General features: G+C 36.8%; 1 protein-coding gene across 1 annotated transcript in view; it reads left to right on the top strand.

Annotated features, from left to right (window-relative positions):
* Positions 1–16,186, top strand: part of PLEKHA7 (pleckstrin homology domain containing A7) — a 164,776-nt gene that overhangs the window by 116,146 nt on the left and 32,444 nt on the right. Inside the window, exons 9-12 of the mRNA XM_050898202.1 lie at positions 4,466–4,644; positions 6,685–7,170; positions 12,551–13,070; positions 15,748–15,834. Of these exons, the coding sequence (XP_050754159.1) occupies positions 4,466–4,644; positions 6,685–7,170; positions 12,551–13,070; positions 15,748–15,834 (1,272 nt within the window). The remainder of the gene's footprint in view (positions 1–4,465; positions 4,645–6,684; positions 7,171–12,550; positions 13,071–15,747; positions 15,835–16,186) is intronic.

Here is a 16,186-nt window from a genome sequence, read left to right as displayed (position 1 = left end):
GGCTGTTCAAACGCAATCAAAAACCCACTTTGAAGTGTAGCAGTATGTATGTTAAATTTTTTTGTTTAGAAACTCTGCTTTTAAGTATCTATCTTGATGAATTTTTCACATTGTGTATTTGTACCAAGCAAAGTGCTGTGACTAGCTGTAAGCTACTGTCATTAAGCTGTGTGACAGCCTTTTAGAACTCAGTATCCTTACTGCATATTTAGTTCAGTACCTAACATCTTAAAGACATTTTATTAATCTAATTGTTATATTTTTTAATACAGTAATTTTTTGCTGATACAAATGTGAGGGAGCACAAATCCAATGTATAGATTTTAATGTGAAAAAGCTGGCACAACATTCATATATAGCTGGAAATACTCCTTGTGATTAATAGGGAATTAACTGTACTTTTTAGTAATACAACAATTTTAAACGTGAATGGTATCAATTGATGAAGGTTCATGTCATCGCAGTCTCTTTAGAAGCCTCATTGTCCTCAATCGTGAAAACTATTTTTTCATTTGTCTTATATGTGTTAAAATATATGAGAGAATACTGAAAGTAAACTCATTTATATGAATCTGACAGTAACACAAATTGAGAAACTTGGAAGGCCTACCAACGTTTGCTGTAAAGAAAACAACAAAAGTTCATGCAAAGGCAATGTATGCAAGTGTATGTTTGTATTTAAGTGCATATCTTGCTACCAAATAAAGTCACTGAACGATGCTCTGATGTTCCTGTAAGAGGCAGGAAGTAGCATTGGAGATACAAATTACTCCTTTTTATTTTGATACTACCTTTTAAATTTTTTTAGAGATATACCCTTTCAGCGTGAGGGCATTCAGAGCCTAGGAAGCCGGGCAAAATCATTACTTCCAGAAGATGCAACTGCAGCTTGTTTTTAAACATCTTTTCATTATTGACACTCTAAGACTTACTAATGGAAGTATCTGTTCATTCCTTAGACCTACTGGGACCAGGGCAAACTTCTTGTCTGTTTCTTTGATCTCACTGGTTTTCCTAAAAAATTTTGACATGGTTTGTTCCTTTATGTTCTCTGGATCATTGTTGCTTCCTTAGGCTCCCATACTGCTTATGAAACTTCTCTGGGTCTGGGGAGTCAGGTGAAGAAATGCCAAGGGCTATAAATTTGAGAGGTGCCATTTTAGAATTTGGAAGAGGGAAGGTTCTAGCTTCTAGAAGTCCTGAAAAAGCTCAATATTATTTGAGGGTGAAAGATGAGTTAGATTGTAGTGTGCTGTTGTGTTTATAGTGAAGGCTCAGAATATTAATTCAATTTTTGCTCATAAATGGTTCATAAATATCAAACTTCAGGAGAAGGGAGAATTTCCTGTATGTTATAGCTTATTTAGAGGACTAACTTCGAAAGATTACAATTATTAGAAAACTGTTCCCCTCCCCATCCCTTTGTCCTATAAACTGTGGCTCCTTCTCTCCTAGGAATTTTGAATTATTGGAGGTGAACATAACAGCTCTAGGCGTTAGTTACTTTTAATATAGTCTTTTGTTAAGTATTTTCTTTGGAAACATGAATCTTTTCATTATTTTAACTTGTTTAACTTTTTGTCCTTATCTTGTCCTATTGATATGCTCTTGGGGTTTACTGTCCATTTCTCCTTCTGTGCATTATGGGAGAGAGACTGCTTTTCTTCTCAATCTATCCACATTAAGGCATCTGAATGCATGAATAGGTACCAATATTATTTTTTCCCTGTTGTATGTATGGTGTACATGTGCGCATGTGCTGTGTTTTAGGCTTTTTAGTATGCTGTAGTCATCCTAATAGCCATTGCTTTAAAAAAAAAAAAAAAAAGACCCGCTAGCTTCTGTGTCTGCAAGCAGTGACAGCTCCAGGGCATTGGCACAAAGTGGCTTTCTTGCATATAAAACACACTACTAATAAATAACTGAAATATATTTGAATTTTCCTTTAACCAGTTTTATATATTACAAACTTGTTGTGTTGATGATAACACACCATCTCCATTATCCCTTCTGAAGCTATGAATGTTTACGGCTGTGATAGCTTCAGTCTCTCAAGGGAGAATGGTGCAACATACTTCACATTTTTATACTGTTTTCACCTACAGCCTCTTAGGCAATGCTTTCAGCTATGTTCATCCTGCACTGCTGAAAGAGAACCTGAACGGCAAACGGGTTATGTTGATTGGGACATACAGATCCATTAAAACAGACAGCTGTTAAATCCATTTATTGATGTGGTACGCAGTCTCCACCGTTAGTTACCCAAGGTTCTGGGTTTTTACAGCAAGTATATAACCAGTGAATGGCAGGGTCCTACTGTGTCATCTGCAGCAGGGCATACGTAGTCTGCTTTTCTGCAGGAGTCACTTCACTTCTGAATTCTAGGATCTCCTATGGGCTCAATGTGGTCTGTGAAGGAACCCTGTAGTCATAAGGTCTAGCATTAAAATCACTGTTTTCTTTTACATCTGGGGCTGCCAATTTTTGATCTCTTCTTACACTGGATGCTAACCGTAAATTGCAATGAATTAAATGCTTCTAAATCATGTTTGTTTTGACCATTTGTAATGGTCTCAACATGGCAACCCCCCCCCCCCCCAAGACCCCAATAACGACAAAGAAAACCCAAACCCAAAGAACTCAACCAGGCAAACATGAAAAAAAATCCTTTGATTCCTAAATACCTAATTGACCAGAGCTACTGTTTCATGTATGTAAGTCCTGTTTTCCTGTGTTAAGGTAGGCAGCTAATGGTGGGGAGGGAGAAACCACCTTGTATTCCCTTATCGGCCAACGTTATTGGGAAGCAGAGACTCTTTCAAGCGGGAGAGAGTCATGGACTTCTCTATGTCACACTTGCCTTCTCTTCCTTCTCCTTTTTCTAGCTGGCTGTTGTGCTGCAGTCTCAGCCTTTCCACTATGGGTGTGATGGCAGGCCAGGGACTGACCCCTGCGGAGACTGTATTACCACAGTTTTCAAAACAAACTTGAGGCTTCCTTGATTGAGACACAGAAGGGAAAGGCCACGTTTCACACGTTTATAAGAACAGGCTGCAATAGAAAGGGAGTAAATTTTCCACAAAACTTAAAGCACTGTAATAGCAAGCAAATATTTTGCTCTTCGGAGGTGTTGATACGAGTCTCTAAGATTATGGTAATTTGGGAAATTCAGGGTAAACAACTGAAATTACAACATTTAGGGAGGGCTGCACCAGATTAAATAGCCTGGGTTTTGTCAAAACTATTGGTGTGTTTCTGAAGCCATCTGTGAATGCAGAGTGGTTTTTTTTTAATTTGGAATAATGAGGGGGAGAGGATTTAATAAAAATAAAAAGACCAGTCATTTAGGGAAGATTTGTGAAATGTTTAACCTTAAAAAGATGATGTAGCCAAATTAAAAAGTTGAGATAATTTTTTTCCCTTTTAAAAAACCCCTATCTCAGCAGTGTTTCATGCCTTTAGCTTTTGTGTGTGGTAGCAGGTTTAGTTTTATAAAAAGCAGTTTAAATTACTAATTTTGTTTTAATATAATTACAAGAGCTTTCAAGCCAAGTATACTGTCTTCAGTTTTTTGGAAAGTAAGGAAGTGAATCTCTCCCTACTAATCTGAAGCACAGCTGTAAAGTAACTTTGAGGAAATACAGTCAAATGTTTCAGGACTGATAGGACTTAGTAATACCTATAGTATTGTTTACACAAATGTGGATGAGATTTGATTAAGTGCAACTAGCCTAGAGTTACAAAGACATTCCATATTGAATACATTTGAATATTGAATATATTTATAGAGGAATTTCCAAATACCTCTAGTTTGCAGTGGAATTTCATGGAGTATTTTGGTGTGCAGAGGTACTTGTCAGTATTTTATGTGCTGTGATAATTCCATCAATATTACTAACTTTACCAGTAAGTGTTGTGATTTTGCAGCTAATACAGGGGTTCCAGTGCACGCTTTAACCAAAAGATCTTAACATGCATTATAATCAGTTCTTAAATAAGCAGTTTAATTGCTTGAATTGTAAGATTTTTGTCTGTGCTTTGTCTGAACAAATTGCGTTATTAAATGAGCTGGGAAAATTGGCTTGCTTATGCATGTCTCAGTGAGAATTTCTTTAACTTGTTTTGTATGGTATTTATGGCAAATGAAATGTATCTGTTAAGAGAAAATGAAAAGATGAAATTTCCTGCTATGAAAAACAGAAGCACTGCACTTTTCGCTTAATAGTGCGAGAAGGAGGTAGAGGAATTTCAGTAAAAATCACAGAGTGCCATTTGAGTTTGCTGCATTATAGCCTGTTGTGGCAGTGTAATAATTTTACCCAAAATTCAAGAAACAGTCAAAGAATCTGGAAAGTTTTTTTTTTTTAAGATATCAGGAAAAGTTACAGTAAATTTTCTGGGGGAAAAAATGAAAGGACTGTCTGACTTTTTTTTTTTTTTTTTTTTTTTTTTTTTGTTCTTACAGGCTGTTCATACAGGTATGCGGGCATATATTTATAATAAGAATTCTGTTATTGGCTCTCAGGCAGAGCATTCAGGGATGCGGACATACTACTTCAGTGCAGATACCCAAGAGGATATGAATGGCTGGATCCGGGCTATGAATCAAGCTGCTCTTATGCAAACACGTTCTTCACTGAAGAGGCAAGTTCAATACAGAAACTGTTAGCTTTTAAAAAAATTTTTTAATATATTTTTTATATATATATAAAAAAATCAGATTGGTTATGATTTCTGAAAGTGATATTTGTAAATGTGTGCATGAAACTCATTCCCATTTTAAAGAAATAATTTTTTTTCATTTACATTCTATTGCAAATCAGTTAACTAACATTAATTAAGAAAACCTGGTGTTCAGTATTTATGTCTACACACAAATTGGATGCCCACATTTAGTGATATGGATTAATTTCTGTATATGTATAATTTTTTAAGGAAACTTCAGTTAAAAAGTTACAGTTTTTGTGAGCAAATTCATACGCCTGCAGAAGCTAATTGGCAGCCTTGAGAAGAGATAAGTAAAAGGGAAAAGACAGAAGAGTAACAAGTTGTTTCAAATGAGTGTTTAGAACTAGGATTAAAATGCTGTTAAGAGGGAAAAGAATGTTAAAGATGGGTAAATCATAAGTTTGTAGATTTATGGATATTAACTAATTTATGCAGGTATTAACTGCTTATTTTTTTTTTACTTACTTTGGTGGCCTTTAGTACTTGTAAGAGTTTTTTATGTTTTTCTCAGTGTAGGAAAAAAAGCACTGTTACAAAAGGAGGATGTCCTTTGTCCCATTGTTCTCAATTAATGCTAGAGGCAGACTAATTCAGCTGTGCCTTCATGTGCTTCCAGTTATTCCCTTTTCTTAAAATTGATGTAGCCTTCTTGATGTTTTGACTTTGGAATGTGATTCTTTCCCTACAACTCCTTGTGAAAGAAGACTCTCTACTGTGAAACAACCCTGCTTTTAACCCTTGGGGCTGTGAGCATTAAAATGCCATGGTGCAGTTCCTCAGAGTATCTCATACTACTGCTTCCTTTTGGCAAATCAAATATAAGGAAAGGATCAACATCTCTTCCAGAGCTTTGTATCCTATATGATTTTGTGTTAAGATTTTCTGGATTTAATTTAAATTTCAAATAACATGTAACCTCTTACCTGTTTTTTCTTTATCTTCTTTAAAAGGATAGGAATAATTGAAAGAAAAATTGAGGAAGTCTGGCACGTTAGAAGTATTGATCCAGTGTCCTTCCTCCTAGTAGACTATTCATTTTGAGACATTAAGTAGACTGAAGTGAAAACAGTTGTTTCATGGCACTTACTCAGAATTCACGTTCCATAAAGCTTTAAAGAAGCTGAACTTAGTTTCAGAGAAGATGAGGTGCTACTCTGAGATCAATGATACTCTGTTGAATTGTAAGAGAAAAAAATGTTGTCAAGAAGCTTATCACTATTAAGAGATGAAGAAAATTGCAAATGAAGTATGTTATGTGTCAAAAGCAACATAAAACTTTTAGGATCCTTAGACGTTTTATAGTGTGTTGTAAGTTTAATATCAAGATTTCTGGTATGGAATTTTTGAAATATTTAGACGATAAGGTAAATAAGTAAACTAGTGTGCATTGCAGCATGTATTAGGAGCAATGGAGATTTTTTTTTTTTTTTAATTTTTTTTTTTTGCAGGAATAGCCCCCAGGTTAGAAATTCCTTGGACAATGATAGTACTGACTCAAATGTAGATATTTTTCTGTCCTCTTGGCCAGAAATTACGAGTCCCTAAGGCACCTACAAAGATATGAAAGACTTTTTTGACTTTGAAATGAGCAGTTGGCAGTTTGGTTTTGATTTTTTGGCTTTCAGTGTTTTCCAGGATAGGAAGACTTTCTTCTTTACAGTTGTTTGTACATAATAGTACACAAGTCGAACACTTCTTTCATACAATATTGGTATTTTCAGTCACCTTTACAGATGCATATAAATGACTTCTGCTTCCTTGATAGCACTATAAAGTTAACTTTTGTCTAACTGGGATAACAACTGGGTTTTGCTGAGCATATCTGTCTTAACATGTCAAATTTATCACAGCCTGGAGAAGGTGCTCTTGTGGGTACCCTTTCTAAAATAGTAACAAGACCACATCAACTTTTCACAATTAAGCAGTGTTCATTACTGACACATATTTTCTTTTCAGAGAAACTGAAAAAGTGGATCAGCAAGCTGTTCCCCAAGTCAATCATGTAGATGCCTGTAAAGAGTGTGTGAAGGCAGAGATCACAGATACGAAAGAAAGTTATCAAAAATCAGCTGAAATGCTTGGATATGATAAACGTGAAGAGATAAGAAGAGAAAAAGAGGAGGAGGAGCGTTATATCCACAGAAAAGAAACTCTGGAAACTAAGAAGGGAAAGGCTAAGCATGCGTTAACAGAAGCTGATTCATTATTTCCAGACTTAACGAATGCATCAAGGTCCCAAGTAGCTCAGCCTCAGCCAGCTGAGAAAAATGGAACGCTTCCTAGTTCATTAAGTGTGAGTGCTGGCCTAGTGGAGCAGAATGGTACCAGCTCATATAAAAGAGGGTTTGTTCCCAGAACAAATCCAGATAAACAAATTCAAAGAAAAAGTAACATGGCTCAAGTGGAGCACTGGGTAAAAGTCCAAAAAGGAGATACAAAAAGGTTAGTAATAGGTCCGTCTTTAAATAGACAGCCAAATGGCATTTTCTTAAATTAAAGGAAAATATGTATTAGTAATATGTTTAGTGCAAATCAGAATGATATTTTTCAGAGACAATATATAACAAAACTTACTTTCTCCTCCAGTGCAGAATGGTATTTTTCAGGTGTTTTTCTCATGGGAAAGTCAATATGGGATTGGCTAATCAAATCCCTTTAATGTTGTCACTATATTGCAAATAGAAGTGAGATTAGAGTGCCTTTTTTTTTTTTACTGTTTTTAATCACTGTGGATGCTTAAAACTTCTTAAAATTTGCCACAATTGAAGAGCCAGAAAGTGAAGTGCAGCCCTCAGTTACCTCTTATTCATAAACAACTACACAATATAAATTATAGAGTATCATTTGTTTTCCACTTAAAAGTAAAGAAAGCTGATTTTTTTTTTTTTTTTTTTTTTAACTCCCTTCTAGTCCTGTTCCAAACATCCATTCACTCCTCTACATCAGATCACTGCACTTAAAGTCACGGTGTCTGCATCACATATTGAAAGGTCTCCGTATATTCATTCAGTTAATGAAGAGGTCCTAGGATGTTTCCATGGTCTCCAGGATTCTCTTTTCCCTTTTCAGTCCCTGAAAATTACCTAAATTGTACCAAGAGGTGGAATGCACGTGGGAATGCTTTTGTGATTTGAAAGTCTCGTAATTGCTTTATTTTGAAAATGCGCAGTCAGATTAGGTACCAGTTGAAAAAATGAAGTGATGTACGTATGCATCTGTTCAGAATGTCACCTTGTGTCAAATGGCAGGAAAGACAGTTGGGCTCTATGCTGCATGTGAGGATTTTTCAAATATGGGTAACCTACTGAATTAGTACCTTATAAATTTGCTAAAATTAATTATAATATAGAACAATAGAAGACATTAGCATGTGGTTTTTAGGAGGGAGAAAACATTTTGGGCACTTTTTAAATACTTATTGAAGCTAACATTTGTCATTTTGGATCCAGTAAGAAATTTAAGGCTTGCTAATTCTGTTTGGAAGTCCATTCTTCTACTCTCTTATCTTTGGAATTACCCTTAAAGAAGCTTTCATACTTTTCGATTTTATTTAATGTTCTTCTAGACTGCTAGAGTCAGTTTACTTGCATCTTTTTTGCTTGGATATCAATCCTGAGCTTCCTGAGAGAATATGTCTTTAATGAAAAAAAGTACTTGGTATGTTAGTTCTTACATGCACAGATGTATTAGTCTAAAATAATACAGAAAACTCTTGAAGTAATTAGCCAGGGCTTAAGAAAACTTCTGTTGATGTTTTTCACATCAAAAGTATAGGCAGTGAACAGGCTTGACTGATAGCTAAATAAGTACTGTTTTCTTCCTAATTACTCTTTCCAGTAAATCAATTTTAGGCATGTACCAGATATAGTGTTAAGATAGCACTGTTGCAGGTGCCAGCTTTTGTTCTAGATAAAACCAGCTACCTCAGCTGGAGCTGTTAAGTATTCAGTGAAACTTTGCAAGAGTTGACTGCAGTGATGTAACGAAAATCTAACTTTATATATACATATATAAAAATTTTCTTCTTACCTTAAGAACTTTATGTTCTATTTTAGCTCAGATGACCTTGTTTTCTTTGTCTTTCCCTGACAAATGCCATTATATTCTCTGCATTCAGAGTACATTGCATGTTACCTTCCTGAAGATTAATGGATTGATTTTTTTAAATGGCACCTTCTCTCAACCTTTGAGGTTGTTGCAGTGCACTTAACTGATGGATAAAAGTGGCATGTTAGTTGTCAAATGTCGTCTTGATTTCAGGATGTAGAAATTTAAGATAGAGATGATAATTTGATTGACATTCCATTTTGATTTTAGTAAGTATGAGCGGGCCACTTAATTTCTTAATGCTCCATGTTTACTGTTATTCCACCTGAAATGTTATAAATAAAGAACCTCTGAGGATTTAGAAACCTTTTTAATTTTTGAACACAGAATGAGTAGAGTTTTATTTGTTTTCTGGCTCAGGTGTATAAAGATGCAATGCTTGCCAGCAAGTTGATTATGACAAGAAAGAACTCTTTCAGCTAGAGGCTTCACACAAATACAGCAGTTGTTTGTATAATTATTTGCAGGGATTGCACCTTTTATATAGATATTTAGATCTTTCAAATAGATATTTTACTTCCCCTTTTTATAAAGCACTCAGAACTGTTTGCTAACTAGTAATTGTTAGCAGCCACTTTGGAGATTCATCTCTCAGACAATGAACTGTTAGCTGCGCTACAGTTACATCCAATGTAGTCATATAACCTCACTCTGTTTTGAGGAAAGGGGACTACCTGCTTTGGTAAGGTTCATGCCAGCCTTTGAGAGAGATCTAGAGAATTGGAAGAAGGTTTGAAAGGAGGCTTTCAGGAGATTTTGGTTTTAAGTAATTAAAGTTCAGGACCATCAAACAGCAGCTGTCCAGAAATTATTAGTCTTTGATCTGATTCCAGTGCCTGGATAGACATAGTGAATGCATAATTCTAAAGAATCTGCTATTTCTAACAGTTTATTTGCACTTAAAAAAAAAAAATAAATCTGATAAATGTAAGCTTAATATTTCCCAACTAAATGCAACCATGTTGAGGAATTTCCTTCCTTGCAAATACAGTATTAAACATTTCTTGTTATGCACAACTTTCCATTCCTTCCTGATTTGCTTAAGGGAGAAACATTACTTGTCTTTGTTAGCTTCTGTGCATTCCCATGAATGGGCATAGTGTTTCCAATAATTGTATTTGTTTTCTTTTGAACATTTATCTTCCCTTTTTACAATATCTTCTGTACAGTTGCTTCCCGTTGCAGACCCTGAATGATCTTCATGGCCAATAATCATATAATATGGCATCAGGCCATTTTTTCACTCTTCAATGTCTGCTTTCCTTTTTATATTCTTTGCACCTCATCATTCAAGAGAGGGAGATTCTCAAGAACAGCTGCTTTTGCTCATTTTTACTCTTGATCCCTGAGAAAAGAATTGTCCACAGTCCGTTGTGGACTAATTTGAGTCATTTGGGACATTGTTCCTTTCATATTACAGAACTTGCTATGTCGTCTTAGTGCCTATTTTTATGTAATGCAAATTATTTTTAAGGGTCTGAAACCTTGTGTGGTAGACATGCCACCTGCTTAAAGGCTGTCATCTTAGCTGGAGGTTTCTCCCTACTTCATATACTGAGAAATTACAACCTGCTTGTATGTAGGCAGTTGTCTCTGAAGTTCAGCTTTGAATATGACTTTCCCTGTGCAATGTAATGCACATGCAACTTTGTTCTTTTTTCTAGCAGGCTGAAGTATTGCATGAAGCCGGCATTTCCCAGCTGCTCAAAGTACTGCTTTCATCCAAACAGTTTTTAGTTCCTCTCAGACAAATGCATCCTTTTCTAGAAGAAAGGCATGGGTTGTTTTTTTTCCCCAAAACTCATGGCGTCTTTGTTTTCAGACTGCTTTTGCTCCTAAAGCTGGTAGCCCTGATGACTTCATTGACTACCAGTAATTCCTGCTGATCTGAATACTTTACCCTTTCATGTCCAATTAGAAAATAACCACACACAGATGGTTTGCAACATTCAGTAGTTTGTCAATGCCTTCATGAGGGTTCCACTAGGTTGGAGTATAGGAATGGTCAAGCCCCCTTTCCCTTTTTTCCATGGAGAAATCACCAAAGGAATCTGTCCTAGCTTCATGCCTGTCTCTGATGTTCTTTCGAAGCATTACCTGCTCCAAACTTTCTCAATTCTCATTCCTATCTAGAGAAAACAAATTTCTGCCAACTGCTTTGATTTTCATGTGGAAAGAATTGGCAGTACAGTACAGAACATACAGAGTACACATGATGTAATGAGCTAGACAAATAAAAGAGGTTACTTGACCACTAAATGCTGATCTTTGAGTTGCCTCTGTTCATACTACCTGCCTGCTTTTTAACCTTTATTGTGAAATATGAGGTAACATCAAGGTTCTGTGTATGAGAGTGCAGAGCTTTTATGAATTTGTAATCCTCCATGCAGCGCAGAGCAGTTATTCTGCTTTCTGACATGAAGAATTATGTATCTTCTCAAGAGCATCCATATTTCAAGACAGCCCAACAGTGCCAAATCCTGCAAGTAGAAGGAGATGGAGGCAACTACTGAGCAGCAGTTACTGGTAGCAGTTCTTTTCCCCTGCTTCTGTTATTCTTGGATGCTGAACAAAGATGTTCTTTTTCCATACTGCCCTTTCTTTCATGTGGAATTAATTCCTGCAGTTCACACACCATCAGGTCTCCCTGTCATGCAAAGAGTGGAGCTTACCAAGTGGAGTGATGAACATGCTCTGAGTTTCTTCATTTGTGTTTTTTGTTGTTTTTATTTATTTTTTATATTGTTGCTCTGTGACAAGTCTAGCAGAATGATTTTCTGTTTGGAGATCCTGAATCAATGGGCGAGTGACTGCAAGTACAAAACCCCCAGATGTTTAACTGGAGAATCTGAAATTAGAGGCTACAGAAAGAGCATGAGGCTACAGAGAGATTTTGGCTTCAAAGGAGGAGAGGGAGCCAACTACACTTTGTCAAAGCTTTTGCCAGTTCTGTCTTTATTCTCTATCTATTAAAAGATGTAATTTCTACAGTTTAAGTGCGTTATGGATGCAGTACTAAAGCCAGGATGCAATGCCTGTTTTTATATTCTACTTTGTCAATGAGTTTTGTTGCAAAAAGCCTTGTGTTGCTTAAAACAGTAGAACCAGTACCATTAGGTCAGATGAAAGTAAATCATACAGACTTGGGGACTTTGAGCAATTTCTTACCTTTTTTTTTGCTTCATTCACATGAACAAAAATTATCTGAGATACTCATTCTGTGATTGGTGAGATTTCTTCTTGCACTTTAAGGTAATTTTTTATAATGAGCATGCATTTGTTGTTCATAAACTGCACCACCTAGTGGTAAGCAGGCTTTTGGTGAAAAGAAATATTTTAATTTATGGATTTACTCTTTAAACATAACAATAATTCCTTTCTTCATGTTCTTGACATTCTTTTTGGTCTAAGTACATAATGCTGCTGTCCCTTAAGTTTATTTCTAGTAGGTCATCCTAGGTTAGACACTAAATTAAAAGCCTGTATTTATACTATTTGCATCTTTGCATGAATACAGTGTAATGTTTTTGTGCAGGGTAGATTTCATTAATATTACTTTGTTAATATTTCTGTAAATCCTTTTTAAATGACTCTTGTATGTTGTGTCTTGTAGGTCCTATGCTAATGTCATTAGAGATTTTTTTTTTTTTTAATCAGTCACTCCCGCTCATCAGTGTATGCTAAAATTTACCCTTTTGTTCCTCCTCCTTTACAGCCTCACTTCTGATCAGACTCTTACACGTCAGGGTCCCAATCCACCTTTTCCTGAAAACTATCACACTTTGCCAAAGAATACCAGGCAGCCTTCAGGGAGCTCACCACCACCGCCAAACCGCAATTTGCGGAGTGACTACAAATATGCACAAGATCGTGTTAGCCACTTGAAGATGTCCCAGGAGGAAAGGAAAGCAAATAAGGATGGAACTGTTTGGCAGCTATATGAGTGGCAGCAGAGACAGCAATTTAAACATGGCAGCCCCACTGCCCCACTTTATGTAGGTTCTTCAGACTTTATTGATCGTGGTAAGTCAAAAAGTTCATTAGATGTTCCACGATCAATATCTGTTCCGCCCTCTCCATCTGATATTCCTCCACCTGGACCTCCAAAAAGCTTTCCCCCAAGGAGACCACATACTCCTGCAGAAAGGCTTACAGTTAAACCATCTGATGAGAGACAGACTGTAGATGTTCCTTTTGCTGGATCACCCAGGAAGATACGAAATCATGCTGTAAAGGTTTGTATACAGTATAACTGATTTCAAACTGTTCTACATGCGATGTCATACACTGATAATTTAAGTTAGTCATTTTTCATTATATCCTTCCTTGTGTATGAAAGATCGTGCAAGTTGTAAAAGTTAATACAATGAATAATTTTCTCCTAAAACTCTTACCTTTCTGATCATTTCAGATTTATTAATTTTTGTTGGTTAGGAAAGGAAAATTCGTGGCACATCACATTGGTTTGGAATATTTTTATTCAAAAACTGTAAGATGTATGTTTATATGTATAAAATATACAAATTGTAGTATTTTAATTTATCGAGTAGATAGGTGTCGTGGTTTAACCCCAGCTGGCAACCAAGCACCACACAGCTGCTTGCTCACTCCCCCCGGTTGGGATGGGGGAGAGAATCGGAAGGGTAAAAGTGAGAAAACTCATGGGTTGAGGTAAAGACAGTTTAATAGGCAAAGCAAAAGCCACTCACGCAAGCAAAGCAAAACAAGGAATTCATTCACCACTTCCCATCGGCAGGCAGGTGGTCAGCCATCTCCAGGAAAGCAGGGCTCCATCACACATAACGGTTACTTGGGAGGACAAATGCCATCACTCCAAACGTCCTCCCCCTTCCTTCTTCTTCCCCCAGCTTTATATGCTGAGCATGACGTCCCATGGTCTGGCATATCCCTTTGGTCAGTTGGGGTCAGCTGTCCCAGCTGTGTCCCCTCCCAGCTTCCTGTGCACCCCCAGCCCACTCGTTGGTGGGGTGGGGTGAGAAGCAGAAAAGGCCTTGAGTCTGTGTTAGCCCTGCTCAGCAATAATGAAAACATCCCTTTATTATCAACACTGTTCCCAGCACAAATCCAAACCATAGCCCCATACTAGCTACTATAAAGAAAATTAACTCTATTCCAGCCAAAACCAGCACGGTAGGCAAGAATATAAAATTCGGCAGGGTGAACTCTGCCTTGATTATTTACTTATGCTTGTAGTCTTCAGTGTTTGCCCTGTCTGAGCTCTCTACACATTTTGCTATTGTAGTTAGTCTTACAGCTGATCCAGTTTTTAGTTATGGCTAAAAACATAATAATTTTTCATGCATTTGATAGTTTAAGCCCTTTGCAGTGTCATTATCATTGGGCTAACCAAATCAAATAGTGTTGGTCTGAAACTTTAACCTTCTGTAGAATTTCACCGTGGGTTTTTTTGTAGGCACTGTTGTACCCACTTATCCAGAGGTGACAGAGGTTTCCCTATTCAGTACTCCACATGGCTCTCCTTGCCTAAGGAAATCAGGGAAATTCAGGATTGAATCAATGTAGAACTTACTTGTCTTGGTGGCTCTTACACTGGAATAAGTGGAAATGAAAGCCTCTGTATTCACCTAATTCTTTGATCTCAACCATGGGCTCTGATGGGGAAAGTGTTTGCAAAGAAAGAGACTTGTAAATTCAGATAGCCAGTGTGGGTTCAGGACCATGACTTTAGGTTGCATGCCAGCTTCATGCACAGTTTAGATTTTTTTTCCTAGTGTATATGTGGTAGAGCTGTCTGTCTTTCAGCATTTATAGATTTATAATATTCTGTCAGAGGATGAAATAGCCTAGTGATGTGCAGCACTGGAAATTAATATTTTTTTTTAACTCCTGATTATATTATACCAGACATTGGTTTCTCCGTGTGTAAGTTGAAGGAGCAATTACATCCCTTACAAAGGAATGTACAGCAGTCTTTTCCCTTCCTGTGCAATGTAGCTGCATAAATTTTACTCATAAAATAAAACTCTTTTTATGTCATACTGTTTTTACCAGTATAGGGAAACACAGTTTTCCTCATCTGTAAAACTTTTCTGTGAAACTTCTGTAAAAGTTTTTAGAGAAAAACACTCATGGTTTTTATATGTAAGCACACAGCGTCATTTTACATTTAAATGTATATGTCTACAGAAATCTGTGATGCTCCCCCCCTCCCTGGAATGCTTTATTAAATTCCATCCAGTTACACTTACAAAAAAGAAAGACAAAAAAAAAAAAAAGGCAGAACAAAACAGCATTCAGTGAAATTCAGAGACAGGAATAAAAATGAATCATGAGACATTTAGTCTGCCTTGAAGAAAGCCATAAAAGTTTGGCGTTAAGAGAAAGAGGAAAGAATGGATGTGCAGTAGGTTTTCATATTATAAGCAGAAAGGGGCAGATCAAATATGATTATTTAAAAAACCCTGGTATTAATGGAACCCATTGCCACAAGGTGTCACTCATGTCAGTAGCTTAGTGTTCTCTGGCTAAAAGAGGGCATTCACAGTTGTTACTATATGGAGTACAAGCCTGCTGTTGGAGGGCATAAGCTAGCCAGCCTTTCTCTGGGAGACATTAGGTGGGGGGGAACTTTATTAATATTTTTTTAATTTGCTGGAAGCCACTTTGCATGTTCTGCTGAAGCATCTTGTGCTGCCAGAATCTGCTGATCTGCCCAGCATCACAAGTGCTAGATTTGCATTTGTTCATTCATAAGTTTTACTTAATCATCAAAGGATCTGGCTGGCCCATGAATGCTACCCTGATCTATGCATGCCGTGAATTCAAATAGAAAATTTGTGGCAGAGGTGCATATCTTCTGAATTTTCCCTCAAGTACAACATACCTCTCACTTGAGACAATCCTTACAATTCTGGCTGTGGCTTCTTACAGAGCTCAACTCACATTGATCGACGCTCTATGCCTGCTATGGGCTACATGACACAAACTGTGAGCGCACCCAGTTTGCATGGCAAGTCGGTAAGTTGAGAGAGCAGTTGCTTTTCCTGTTGTGTCATCATAGTATTGTAGTTAAGGTTTAAAATCCTGCTCATTCCATAGTACTTGTATTTTTAGTAGTTAAAACATAAATAACTTGAATGAGAACTTAATCTTAACCAGCTCCCAGTAAAGCCTGTAGGAATTTTGCTGTTATCTGCAACGTGAACAGGGGTGAGCTGTCTGTTATTACAGGATTCAACTTTTATTATGTTTATTTGACCAAATGCAGAGTTAATGAAATAATTTCTTAATCATGTCAAGTAACTGCTTTCTGGGCACTGAGGTGAAAAATGTAATTACAGTTACTCTCCCTGAAGACTGCTAATTTCCT

Source organism: Gymnogyps californianus, chromosome 5 (assembly GCF_018139145.2).
Source record: "Gymnogyps californianus isolate 813 chromosome 5, ASM1813914v2, whole genome shotgun sequence".
Classification (NCBI taxonomy): Eukaryota; Metazoa; Chordata; class Aves; order Accipitriformes; family Cathartidae; genus Gymnogyps; species Gymnogyps californianus.
This window is presented reverse-complemented; position numbering and strand designations above follow the sequence as displayed.